The sequence below is a fragment of the Aristolochia californica genome, unplaced genomic scaffold, assembly GCF_029961685.1.
Source record: "Aristolochia californica isolate CCGP_79_NKW_82.1479 unplaced genomic scaffold, dmAriCali1.0.hap1 SCAF_10, whole genome shotgun sequence".
Taxonomy (NCBI): domain Eukaryota; kingdom Viridiplantae; phylum Streptophyta; class Magnoliopsida; order Piperales; family Aristolochiaceae; genus Aristolochia; species Aristolochia californica.
Window position 1 is genome coordinate 26,635,919 of NW_027181771.1, and position 13,584 is coordinate 26,649,502.

General features: G+C 39.4%; 2 protein-coding genes across 2 annotated transcripts; one reads left to right on the forward strand and one right to left on the reverse strand.

Moving 5' to 3' along the window:
- Positions 1-888: 888 nt before the first annotated feature.
- On the reverse strand, positions 889-3,639 carry LOC137934884 (laccase-17-like). The gene is made up of 6 exons (XM_068779455.1): positions 3,419-3,639; positions 3,169-3,320; positions 2,662-2,906; positions 2,431-2,559; positions 1,364-2,338; positions 889-1,276 (listed from the first exon to the last, which is right to left on the reverse strand). Exons 1-6 carry the CDS (start codon positions 3,545-3,547, stop codon positions 1,146-1,148), a joined length of 1,761 nt encoding a protein of 586 aa, XP_068635556.1. The 5' UTR covers positions 3,548-3,639; the 3' UTR covers positions 889-1,145.
- Positions 3,640-12,692: 9,053 nt separating this feature from the next.
- On the forward strand, positions 12,693-13,373 carry LOC137943013 (uncharacterized mitochondrial protein AtMg00810-like). Its single transcript, XM_068788713.1, has 2 exons — positions 12,693-12,775; positions 12,983-13,373. The coding sequence occupies exons 1-2, from the start codon at positions 12,693-12,695 to the stop codon at positions 13,371-13,373; spliced, it is 474 nt and encodes a 157-aa protein (XP_068644814.1).
- The last annotated feature ends 211 nt before the right edge of the window (positions 13,374-13,584 follow it).

Sequence of the window (13,584 nt, forward strand, 5' to 3'; positions counted from 1 at the left end):
CGACCCTTTCAAAGAATCTCGTCCTCAAGAGTTGTCGAATCTCAAAAGGTAAAACTGCGAAGGGGTTCTAATTTTATTTAGTAAAAACCTTCAGCTCGGTTACTTAAACAAGCTTGAACCACTGCTCGAACTGGATTCAAAAGAGCCAAACTGGCTTGAGCTATTAGCAAACTGGCTCACCCCTACTGACCATCCAATCACCCCAATTGACCATTCAACCAATATGATGTAACGTGCGATTCTTTAGCACGTCGGATTCGTCTCACCTAACAAAAGCTGAAGTAAAAGTACAAAAAGACCGTGAAATATATTGAATGACAGCTTTTTGTCTTCTACTTTGAAGGAAAGAATCAGATACGGTATTGCTAGCTTTAATATTCAGCTTCGTCAAACATTCTCTCCGAAGGATGTACATCTCTTCCTGATTGGAACTGGAAAGAAAAAAAAGAAAACAACAAACCAACAAGAATTGTACGTAGGACTATCAGATCCGTAATGATCAATTACTTCAAGAGTTCCTGCCAATCTCTGTTAATTTCTCTCTCTTTTTTTTTCTAATTCTACCCATAATCAGTTGTTTATGACGTTGTCCTGTAGCTTTAAAAAACGTTGAACGTGATGAAGAACTTCAGAAACTCAACGTGCATCAAATGAAAGAGGCACGTTATTCAGAAGAAATTATTAGTAGGTTGACATGAAGAACATTTATTTAACAAGAGCAAGAATTTTTCCATTTGCGTCGGTTAATGTTTTTTTCACAAAAATAAATGTATTTAAAATAATTGTAATAGAACTGGGAAACTCGAACCAGTCCTTGCGAAGATAAGGACCATCTAAAACATGAGAGACGACGTAAAATTAATCAAAAGCCACTTGATGCCAACGAAGGGCGACACATAAATTTTAACTTAACATTTAATCAAAGTTCATTGGCATCGAAAAACCAAATAAAGGAAACGCGAAATCTCATCACAAATCTCGTTACTTGTCTCTTCCTCTCCGTGTTATCCCTTCCGATTCAGTACTGTTTTTGCTGTAATCTAGTTAACCAAATGTATGGACTTCAAAAAGAAGATAAAATTTCGACTCTAGGAACCGCTTTGACAGGCCTCTTCTTCACCAGCGTGTTCGCGTATCTCCTCGAATCAGCACTTGGGAAGATCAGAGGGCGGAGGAGGTAACTTCTGATTTGGCAGCTTCCCGTCAAGCACCACCCAAGCCATCTTCAGTCCCCAGCTGGTGTGGACTTCCAGGTGACAATGCATGAACCATACACCTGTTCCCATGCAATCACATTCACGTTATAAACAAACTACAATGGAAGTAATATAGGAACTGGATGAATTTGCAGACCGTCACTTACCTGGATTGTCCGCGAGAAAACGAATGGCAACCCAACCACCGGAAGGAATTCCTACTGTGTTCCTCTCGACTGGGTCAACGAGATTGAATTTCGGAGGGTCTTTCTTCTTGTCAAAGTTTCCAAAACCTTGACCCACCACGAAGAAATTGAAGCCGTGTAAATGGAGGGGATGGCTCTCGGCACCAAGAATGCTGGTGTCCTGCATGACCAGCTCCACACTTGCATTGAAAGGAAGCACCGCTACTTTAGTTCCATTCACAACCATTGTATTGTTTGGAGAGGTGCCCGTGTAATTGAACTTGAAAGGCGGATTGTTGGGGAAGTCGGTGGTGTAGACTCCCTTAGATTGGCCGAAGAAGTGTGCTTGGAGAAGTGCTGTCGTAGGTTGGATGTAGGAGACGTTGTTAATGGACGCAGCAAATTTAAGGCCATTTGGCCCTTGGCAAGTCTGGTGTCCGAGACATGGGTTTGTTCCTAGGCCAATGGTGAAGAAGAAGCGCTTGTCAACCGTTTGAGGGACATTTGCCGGGAACTGAGAATTGGCCAAGCTGCGAAATCTGCTGCTGAAATTCGCAGCGAAGGAAGTATCGTTAAGAGCCGGAAGTGTTGGTTTGAACAGGGGGAGTTTCTTTCTGTTAGCATTCTTTGTAGGAGTGGAGGAGTTGGACTCTTTATATTCCAGCAATGCTGCAGTGGTCGAGTTGTCGAACGTCCCTAGACCGGTGACATAGGGTCTTGCAGCCATGAGAAAGGTCGCCTTGGGATCACTGCGTTTGGTCTTCAGAAGGACATTAGTGGTTTGTCCAGGCGTTATGAGCAGGGTATTGGTTTGGAATGGCTTTACGTAAACAGCATCGGCCTCCACCACTGTGAGGGTGTGATTGGCGATACTAAAGAAGAGATCGTCATTCAGTGCAGCGTTGATCAAACGAAGGAGATATGTCTTTCCTGGCTCCACACCAAGCTTGAATGTGTCTGCAACACCACACAAATCGAATGAGACGTCTGGATGCCACACATTACGCTGAAAATGCGATTCAGGTAGTTAATTAAATAGAAGTAAGCACCTTTAGATGAGCAATTGTACAAGGGTCCTGGTAGTCCATTGATGGTGTAGGCATCAGAGACATTAGGACCTCCACCTGTTTGAAGAGCTTGGTTGATGATAGCCTCTGTATCTACATTAAACCACTCCCCTGCATAAAAAGACCAATTTCATGTTTTCAGTCATTTAAAAACAATCGTAACAGGACATGTTAAATGAGCATAATCTCAAGCTGAGGCGCTTCTGCCATTACCAAGGATAATTGGGAACTCCTTGTGTGGTTTGGGGAATGGGTATGGAACATTGCGCTTGGGGAGGATGACGATGGGGCCGTAGAGGGTCGAACGGAGCCATGAGATGTGAGCATGCCAAAAGAGAGTCCCCCTTTGGCCAGTGATGGTGAAGTTGTAAACGTAGCTTTGGCCTGTCTGTATAGGGCACTGAGTCACATATGCAGGACCATCTGCCCATCCAGTCCCGAGCTGACGAATTCCATGCCTGGTTTAATTATAAATGAAAAACAAAAGTTAAAAACGTCGGAACAGTGGTGAAGAGCACTCCCTCGACTTCAAAGAATATGCAAATCTCTTCAAGAAATCTACCCATCTAAACTATATAAAAGGCTTTAATTGCTTCCTGGAAATATTCCAAGGCGGTCTGCTTCTTTGCAGTTCAAACTGAACCTTATTAAAAAATATGCAGCAACCAGATAATATGGGGATTAAAAATGCAGTGACACACAGAGATCAGAGTTCTGTACCAATGCAAGGTGATGTTGTTCTGGACATTGTTGACTACTTTAACTACCACATTGTCACCTTCCCTTGCGATGATCTTCGGCCCCGGGAACTTCCCGTTTACTGTCACGACGCTCTTAGTGTGGCAAAGTCGTGTCACATTCTTCATCCTTATCTGCGCCAAATTATTTGAAATATAAGAGACAGAAAGCTGGACTAAAAAACCATACAGCAGACAAAAAGCTGGAGTTTTAATAACAACGCCACGCATACATCGAACTTGTAACGCCTGGTAATGCCTGCATTTTTGGCTTGAACGAGAGGAGGCAATATGAGCAAGGCAACAAGTGCAAACAGGAAACCTCTGAATGGCAGGGGCGATGGAAGAATGGAAGCATCCATCTTTTGCTTTCTCTCAGAGAGGTGGATAGAAGCTGCTGGCTGAGAGAGATGGATGGTACGAATCAATAATTTCTTTCATGGACTGCTTTTATAGACATACGTGAAGAAGTTTGGTCGATTAGGTGACAAGTGAGAAGAAAAAGGAAAGTTTCCTCATGGCTTCCAATTCTCACTGAAATGTGACGGTCTTGGCCGGTTGGCCTAAGCAGTTGTTCGAGCTAAGTTGTAGAGTGTTTATGAAGTGAGATTATATCGCTGGATCTTACCCAGAGGAGGTTACTGGAGTACCCCCATTCTCCATTCTTCCATGATCCATTTCTCCCCATGCTTTTATATCGTGAAATGGGGATAGAACAAGAATTAACACAGTAACCTAATTCTCCAACTCTCCTTTTGAACAAGATATATTGCAACTGAACTTTCAATAATTAGCATCACTGAATGGACAGGTACATTGATAAATTGCCTCAAGCACCACTTGCTGGAGGCTTGTAGCTTAGACGAGTAAGGTAGTTGCAGGGATGCCAAGCTCCCAAGGGATTTCCTACCACCCCCCCCCCAACTCGTTTTCTTTATCATCAAGGAAAAGCTTGCTGTTACAGCACCTTAAACATCATTGTCTCCCTGGAATCACTTCCTTTTTGAGAAATTGGCCTATTAGACTACCCTTGGTTCTCTGTTTCTTTCTCGTCTTTTCAATTGCTCTTTTGATTTCTATTAATGAAAAACCCAAGTGTCGATTGAATTTAAAAGCAGATAAGAAATACAGTTCCGCACTTAAATGTATGTGAAATGGGAATTCAACGTTCTTGTTGATCTTTTGTCTTTCTGTATCAGAAGTCGTGAGTGTTAGAAGTACTAGTACCCATTATTATTAGCGTCGACTCTTCTTTCTCAGCTTTAAGTTCACGTAAATGCAAGATAGTTTGACAAATTTGTATGAAGGACTCGTCTAAACGTGAAGAGCTAACATCAAGACTAATTCCGTTAGAAATGTCGGTTGGTGTGCTTTCTTAATCTTCATAGAAAATCACATCTTAAGGGCAGAGACTGGCACCAACCGTAACGACAATGAAAGAGGCGTTTGACGTTATGCCTGAAAGAAAGCACTTGCTGACCAGAAGCCCAAACCGGACTAACGGGGTTGTGGGCAAAAGCCAGTCAAAACAAGGGTTCACTTTTTTCCTAAAACACTCGGCCTGCCAACATGTTTACGTATAACTGCGATCCAGGTCGGAGTGCTTCATTATGTCACAGGGAATGATGTAAGGGAATGGACTCACTAGTTTTCAACGCCCAGCATCAAGTTTCAGACTATATATTTTTCTATTTTTATAATTTAAACATATCAGCTGTATATAAAATCAGTTATTCTATATATCATTTATTTATCTATTTATCAAATAATAGAATAAGTAATTGGTAGATAAATAGAATAAAATAAAATAAAATAAAATTTTTATGAAACCATAACAAGTACAAAAAATCACATTAGCATATACACTGAAGCACAAGAACAAAGTCATTCTAATATTTAACAAAATCCTTAAAAAATATTAAATTTTTTAAAATACATTAATTATGTTTTATCTCTTTAATTTTTTTACCGAATTATTCTTATATATAATCAGGAAAGGGTTAATTAAGTCTGGAGTAACCCTTTCCAAATTTTCTTTCATTAGATATATATTAAACCAGTAATCGAGTAAAATTACCTGAAGAGCCAATAAGCAAAAGTTTTAATTTTATTTTCATTTTGTTCAATAAATAGTAGACGGGTGAATGACACGTTCAAACCCCTAATTCTTATTCTAACTAGAACATGCAAATACTTCAAATCTCATAGATTTTGACATCCACATATTTCCATTTCATTTTTTAAAAATATTTATTAGAACTCAGCATGATAAAATATGCATACAGTTTTAAAGCCTAACCTAGTAACTATTTTAATTTTTATTATTATTAAATTTTAAACATTATCTTGTCATACTTTCATTTTTTTTTTTATAGAGGCCAGATGTAAGTTTTCTCTCTTAATTTTCTATGCCAGTGGAAATACTTGTAAGCATTAATAATAAGCATGGTATTACACTACCTGTTAAGCTTCCAGTAATTCCCTTCTTCTTGATTTAGAAAGTGTTCCTTTTTTAACGAATGTTATTACTATGTTTAATACTTAATTTCGAAGTAACAGTTTTTGTTGGTTCACTGGTCCCAACAGTTTGTTTGGTTTTGATGATAGACTTAGATTATTAAAGGGAAAGACATTTTTCAGAAGGTGAACAACAAGGTGTTTTTTGATATATGAATAAAAAAGGTTCACATTAATAGAAAAGAGTCACAACCTGGATGCAATTTTTTGGGTGGTCCATAGACCCACACCATTTCCTTATCTTGGATTCTGTCACCATAGCCTGCAATACTAAACTGATCTTTAAGTTGTTGCTTCTAAAGAGACTAGAGAGAGTAGCAAGTAGGGAGAAGGAAATGATAATTTTTCTCTAGAAAAAATCTTTCACTTTCATATTGATTTCTTATTATTTACATGGGTATATACATACAATATAAATTATAGATCCTATAATCTCTAGGAGGATAAATTACAGGAGGATTTCCTCATTTAATCTCTTGAAGGATAACTCAGAGGATAAATCAGAGCATATCCTCCTTTGATTCTTGGAAATACAGCTCATGCCAACAGTCCCCCTCAAGTTGGTGCGTATAGGTCTCTAATGCTCAACTTGCCAAGAGAGTTGTAGAAGTTCTTGCTGCATACCACTTTTGTAAGTAAGTCTGCTAACTGATCTTCAGATTTAATAAATGGAAATCGGATTACCTTAACCTCAAGGTTTTGTTTGATGAAGTGTTGATCTACTTCTACATGTTTAGTCTGATCGTGCAGGACCTGATTCTGCGAAATATCAATAGCCGTCATGTTATCACAGAATAACTCAATCTCACTGCTTGGGGCAAAGCCAATTTCAGGTAATAATCTTTGAAGCCAAAGAAGCTCACAAAGCCTCTTAGCCATCCCACGAAACTCAGCTTCAACACTTGGTAATGCTACCACATTTGCTTCTTACTTCACCATGTAACTAGGTTCCCTCTAACAAATATAAAATAGCCTGAGGTGGATCTTCTATTTGAAATATTTTCTACCCAGTTAGCATTTGTCTAACCTTCAACCCTTAGGCGGTTGTTTCTTAAAAACATAAGTCCTTTCCCAGGGGAGGCCTTTAGGTAACGAAGAATTTGACTCACAACATCCCTATGATCTTCACTTAGAGTGTCCATGAATTGACATACTACACTTACTGCATAGGCGATGCTAAGTAGTGTATGGGAGAGATAAATAAGTTTTCCAACCAACTTTTGGTACCTTCCTTTATCTATTGGCACTTAGTTTTGGTACTCTCCAAACTTGTGATTTTGGATTATTGGGGTATTTGTAGGCTTATACTCCAGTAGTCCAACTTTAGATAATAAATCTAGGATATATTTTTGTTGGGAAAGGAATATGCCTTACTTAGATCTAGCAACTTCAATTCCCAAAAAATATTTGAGTTCTCCCAGATTTTTCATCTCGAATTTTGTTGCCAATTGTTCTTGAAATTTTGCTATTTCTTCTAGATCATCTCTTGTAATAATCATATCGTCTACATAAACTATCAAAGTTGTTACCTCACCCCATTGATGCTTTCAGAATAGTGTATGATATAAGTTACTTTGTTGAAAAACCATATTTTCTCATTGCCAAGCTCAATCGCCCAAACCAAGCTCTAGGAGATTGTTTCAAGTCATACACTGTTCGTTGTAGCTTGCATGCCACCCTCACTTCCAAAATTTTCATATATCCTGTAGGAACATCCTGTAGATTTCTTCTTTAAGATCTCCATGGAGAAAAGGCATTTTTAGCATTAAGTTGGTGTAATAGCCAATCAAGGTTGTTGGAAGATAGGGCCCAAGCCCACACAACCAAGGAAGACTCACATATCCAAGTGTGTTAGAAGATGGGCCCATGCCCATAAGACCAAAGAAGACTCATGCATCCAAGAGATATAGAAAATGAGCTCAATGCCCACATATCAAAGAGAAGGCCCATAGGCCCACATATAATGATGGCAGGATGATAAATAAAGAGTCATCTCTTAGAGATGGCATTGATGTAATTAGGTTAAAGTTCTATGGTTAAAACCCTAAACCCTAAACCCTAAGTTCAGGGGTATTATTGTAATACAGTAGATTTTTATTAATCTATAAATAGAGCTTAGGGAGGGTAAGGATAATCAAATCCATAAGCTCTTTTTCCTCTGGCTTTCTCCCAATGGGTTTCTCTCCTTGTTTCATAGAGTCCTGAAAATCAACATGGTATCAGAGCTATGATTTTCAGAACTCCCATCTATGGTTTTCAGATTCAAAGAAGCCCCTTATTTTTTTCCCTAGATATTTTCCATTGCTCATAATGTTGGTAGTTGTTTTATCTCCCATAGTAGTTTCATAATGCTCTGGTTTTTATTGCTTCTGTACTCAAGCCTAGCTCATCTCAGAGGATTGCTTTTCCTCCTCTCTTTATGGCTTTCGTGATCTTCTTCTGAGCAGCCCTCCTCTCTTTGTCGGGATCATACGAAAACCGAAATAAGAAAACTAGAGAAGAGCGAAGGGTGAAGAGTTTGCAGTGAAGGCACTGTTTAACTCTCTCCATCTCCACGGTTAAATACTCGACGGAAAATTATTTTACGTTGTTGTCTCGAAGGTTGCCATCCGAAGACTCCAACGACAATCTTTTCGTAAGGTCCCCATTGCTGTCAAGCCGAAGCTCAAACTCATTATATGTTGTCGTGCGAAGTCTCTGGTGCTCTGTTATCCCATTGTCATTGTCGGAGAAGACAACTAAGCCTTTCATACTGAGTTGGGTAGAATTATCTCCGCTATCTTGTTGCTGTTTATGGAAGAGCAACAAGGTCGGGATCAAAGTCCCTATTAGAATGTAAATATCATTTTTTCTTATTTTCTTATTTATTAATTCATTATTATGTAATGTTACCGTTTTACCCTTTTATTGTATATAGTCCCTGTTGTAACTTGTAAACAGTGAATAATGATAAACATCATTTATTTTTCTTTTCCTCTTCTCAGTTGTGCCTCCCTGACAAGCAGAGCTCAACGGCTCTCTGTTGATCTGAGGTTTTAATATGGTATCAGAGCTGGAGGAGAAGTGTCCGCTCCAATTCTTTCATTGTCGGTGCAAGGTGTGCTCTTTTCCGACGACAGACACCTCTCCATCTCTCTCGCCTTTTTCGGCGATTATTTCTGGCGACTGTTCCCAGCGCCATCTGGGTCTATTCAGAATTCCTTGAAGCTCTCATTGGCTTCTCACTCCGTTGAGGTTCCGTTGGCAAAGAGCTTAGACTTCGTTCGCCCCTCTTTCATTTTCTTTTCCATTCTATTGGGGTTTCGTTCACCAAGAGGCTGGATTTCTGGTTTTTAATGTTGGCCGAGAGGTTAGTGATTTTGGGCGCCGATTTTGGGCCTTCTCTTTGAAGTAATATCAAATATCTAAATTTTGTTGTTGGCCGAGAGGTTACCGATTTTGGGTGTTCTCTTTGAAGTCTCGAGGGTAGAGAAGCTTCTCGAGGCCGGAGGTGTTGTAGTCCTCTGAGTTCAGTTACGTTATAGAAGGGCGTTTCTGGTTATTTGAAATGGAGTCGATGAAGTAGGTGAGTTACTATTTTTGGTTTCGTCAGTGACTTTGAAAGACTGAAGGATCCAGAGGTTGCGTAAACAGATTTGTTTTTTTTTTGGGAGAAATTTGGAGGAGGATCTGGTGGAGAATAATTTTTTTTTAGCGTTGTATTGGTTGTCAGCTTAGATCGGTGCCCATGGAGACTTATTCATCGATGGGTGCTTCTGATTCTGGTCTTCATACTAGTTTGACTTGTTCCGGTTTTGAAGAACCATCAAATCCCTATTATCCGGGTAAGTTCTTGTTTCACAGCTGCTTACCGGTGAAAATTACATCAGTTGGAGTCGTGCAATGTTGATCGCCTTCTTCGTGAAGAACAAAGTGGGATTTTTCAATGGTTCCATCCCTAAACCTCAAAGTGTTGATCCTATTTTGCTCAACTACTAGACCCGGAATAATAATATGGTCATCTCTTGGATCTTAAATTCGGTTTCCAAAGAAATTTTTGCTGAGTGTTATTTTTGCTGCTTCTGCCCGAGAGATTTGGCTTGACCTTCGAGATCATTTTCAATAGCGAAACGGCCCTCGCATTTTTCAACTTAAACGAGAATTGATGAACTTGCGTCCAGACAAGGATTCCGTTAGCACTTATTTCACCAAGCTGAAAACTATTTGGGAAGAACTGAGTAATTACCGTCCTAATTGCTCTTGTGGGAAATGCTCTTGTGGTGGCGTTAAAAATCTTACTGATTACCATCATATGGAGTATATCATGTCATTCTTAATGGGCCTTGATGATTCTTTCTCCCAAGTTCGTGGTCAGTTGCTCCTCATGGATCCGATGCCCCCTATTAATCGTGTTTTTTCTCTGGTTGTCCAAGAGGAACAACAAAGGAGGACTACTCATGCCTCTGGTTCGTACACTCCCCCTGACACAATGACATTTGTGGTTAAATTTGGGAAGACAGAAGTTACTAAACCTGGCTCACAAAGCTCTCAGAAATTTCATTCAAATTACAGTGCTCCCCGGAATCCAAATTACAGTGTTTCCCAGAATCAAAATTACAGTGCTCCCCGTAATCAAAACAAGGACAAGTATTATTGTACTCATTGCAAGAATGTTTGCCATAATATAGCTCATTGCTACAAGCTCCATGGCTATCCGCCTGGCTCTACATCCAAAACCAACCACAATTGTCATGCTGCTGCTCATCAAGTTTCTATTGCTGATGATAGCCAAGGTTCTACTTCTGTTAGGAGTTTTGTTCAGAATCTGGACTCACATCAATATCAACAACTCATGTCAATGTTTTCTACACACTTGAGTAGCTCCGCAAAGGTGACCACTGCTCCGAAATCTTCTACATCCAACTGCTTGGCAAGTATTTGTTTTTCTGTGTCTTTAAATCCTCTAATTTCTTCACCTCAATTATGGATTGTAGACTCAGGAGCTACTTGACATATTTGCTCTCAAACTCATGTTTTTGTTTCCTTGCATGTTGTCCCTCACACTACAGTTACTTTGCCCAATAATTCTAAAATTTTGGTCCATTTTGCTGGTGATGTTAAACTGCATTCTCACCTTGTGCTTAAAGACGTACTGTTTGTCCATCAAATCAAATTCAACTTGATCTCTATTAGTGCTTTAGTTACTGATTCTGGCCTTACAGTAAGTTTCCTTCCTGATTTTTTTGTTATCCAAGATCTATCCACCTAGAGGAAGATTGGCAAGGGTGACAAAGTCCAAGATCTCTATGTCCTCCGTGCACAAAGTTTGAATTTTGTTTCTTATGCTTTTGTTAGCAATGTTTCTGCCCATGTTTGGCATAATAGGCTAGGTCACATTTCTTTCAAGAGACTTGATTCCTTGAAAGATCAGTTGAACTGTGATGAAACTAGATTACATAAATCAAATCCTTGTTATATTTGTCCTCTTGCTAAACAATGTAGGCTATCTTTTGAATTCCATAATCATTTGTCAAAATTTCCTTTTGATCTTGTGCACTGTGATATTTGGGGACCATATCAAACTGTTTCTTATACTGGTCATCATTTTTTTCTTAACTCTTGTTGATGATTGTATTAGATTTACTTGGATTTATCTATTGAAGACTAACTTTGATGTTGTTTCTGTGATACCGAGGTTTTTTAATATGTTTTTTACGCAGTTTAATGCCAAAATCAAGGTTTTTCGACCTAATAATGCACCTGAGTTATCTTTTGTTGAATTTTTTCAATATCAAGGAGTTTTGCCCCAGTTTTCATGTGTTGAAAGGCCTCAGCAAAACTCGGTTGTTGAAAGAAAACATCAACACCTTTTGAATGTGGCTCGGTCACTATTTTTTCAATCCTGCATTTCAGTCTCTTTTTGGATAGAGTGTATCTTACTATGGCTTTCTTGATTAATAGAACTCCTTCTCCTCTCTTGTGATACAACACACCCTTTCATTTTCTATACAACACACCTCCTGATTATTCCATTTTTCAGTCTTTGGCTATTTAGCCTTTGTTTCCACCTTAGCTGCTCATCGCACCAAGTTCCACCCTCGTGCTCGGGTTTGTGTGTTTCTTGGTTATCTAGCTAGTGTGAAAGGTTATAAATTCTATGATGTGGAGACCAAATATGTTTTTCTTTCAAGAGATGTCATGTTCCATGATGAATTTTTCCCTTTTCATACTATTACACGTTCAGATCAAGTTATTGATTCCTTTCCTGATTTGGTTCTGCCCTACTCCTCCATCCAAGCTCATCCTCTTCCCGAACTTGATTCTTCTCCTATTCATGATTCACCAGTTATTTCTGATGTTCCAGTTGATGATCTTCCAACTCATGCTCTTCCCACGCTTGTTCCTTCCTCATCTGCTAGTGCTATTCTTTGAAAATCTACTAGGAAGAGTCATCCACCTCATTACTTGCAGGATTATATCACTGCAATTTGCTTGCTGGCTCTCCTCCATCTGCTTCACCTTCTCCATCTTATCCAATCTCTAACTCCATTTCTTACTATGCCCTTTCGCACAGATAGTTTGCGCTCAGTCTATCTTCTCTGGTTCAACCTCAATACTATCACCAAGCAATGAAGTGCCCTGAATGGAGGTTGGCTATGCGTGACGAGTTGGAAGCTCTAGAAGCAAACAACACCTGGACCGTCATTCCTATGCCTCCTAATAAACATACCATGGGGTGAAAATGGGTTTATAAAATCAAACTTAAATCCGATGGTTCTCTTGAGCAATATAAGGCTCGTTTGGTAACTAAAGGCTATACCCAACAAGAGGGTTTGAATTTTGTTGACACTTTTTTCTCTAGTGGCTAAATTAGTCACTATGAAGGTTCTTCTTGCTCTTCCTGCATCCCATAGTTGGCATCTAGCTCTGGTTGATGTCAACAACGCCTATTTAAACGGTGATCTTTTCGAAGAAATCTATGTGGATTTCCCTCTTGGCTACCTTTGACAAATGGAGTCCTCATCCTCTCACAACAAACTAGTTTGCAAGCTTCACAAGTCCCTTTATGGTCTCAAACAGGCTTTGCGGCAATGGTATTCCAAATTTCCTCAAGTTTTAATCACTTTTGGTTTTCTTCAATTGAAATCCGATTACTCTCTTTTCACAAAAGGTCATGGATCCTCCTTTGTTGCACTATTTGTTTATGTGGATGATATCATCCTTACTGGTCCTTCATCTCATACTATTACTAAGATCAAATAGTTTTTGCATACTTAGTTTAAGCTAAACGATCTTGGTAGTCTCAAGCACTTCCTTGGTCTTGAGATTGCTCAGTCCAAGCAAGGTATAGTGCTTTCTCAACGCCATTACACCTTACAATTACTTGAAGACACAGGTTACTTGGCTTGTAAACCAACTTCTATTCCAATGGATCCAAAGCTTCGTTTAAATGCCACTGAAGGTGACTTACTTCCTGATATAACCCATTATAGGCGGCTTGTTGGGAAACTTCTTTACCTCACTTTATCTCACCTGGATATTACTTTTGCCGTTCACAAGCTCACTCAATTCATGGCTCAACCCCGTCTTCCTCCTCTCAAGGCTGTGCATCGCCTGCTTCGTTATCTCAAGAACAGTCCTAGTCAAGGGTTGCTATTTTCCTCTACTTCTTCCTTGCAGATGAGAGCTTAGTCTAATGCTTGTGCTCCAATTCGTTTGAAGGCTTTTCTTAATGCTGATTGGGGATCATGTCTTGATTCTCGCTAATCTACTACAGGTTTTGGCATCTTTATTGGTGATTCTTTAGTCTCTTGGAAGGCCAAAAAGCAGACCACCGTCTCTCACTCCTCCATCGAGGCTGAATATAGAGATCTTTCTTCTACTACCAGTGAACTTATTTGGT

What these genes read in the sequence shown, in the direction of transcription:
- LOC137943013 (XM_068788713.1), top strand. Translation starts at nt 12,693, where the DNA reads ATGGAGTCCTCATCCTCTCACAACAAACTAGTTTGCAAGCTTCACAAG. An exon ending in AAACAGGCTTTGCGGCAATG is followed by an intron (nt 12,776 to 12,982) that starts GTATTCCAAATT and finishes CGATCTTGGTAG; the next exon opens with TCTCAAGCACTTCCTTGGTC.
- LOC137934884 (XM_068779455.1), bottom strand. Translation starts at nt 3,547, where the DNA reads ATGGATGCTTCCATTCTTCCATCGCCCCTGCCATTCAGAGGTTTCCTG. An exon ending in GTACAATTGCTCATCTAAAG is followed by an intron (nt 2,339 to 2,430) that starts GTGCTTACTTCT and finishes GTGGTGTTGCAG; the next exon opens with ACACATTCAAGCTTGGTGTG. An exon ending in TTTTCTCGCGGACAATCCAG is followed by an intron (nt 1,277 to 1,363) that starts GTAAGTGACGGT and finishes GCATGGGAACAG; the next exon opens with GTGTATGGTTCATGCATTGT.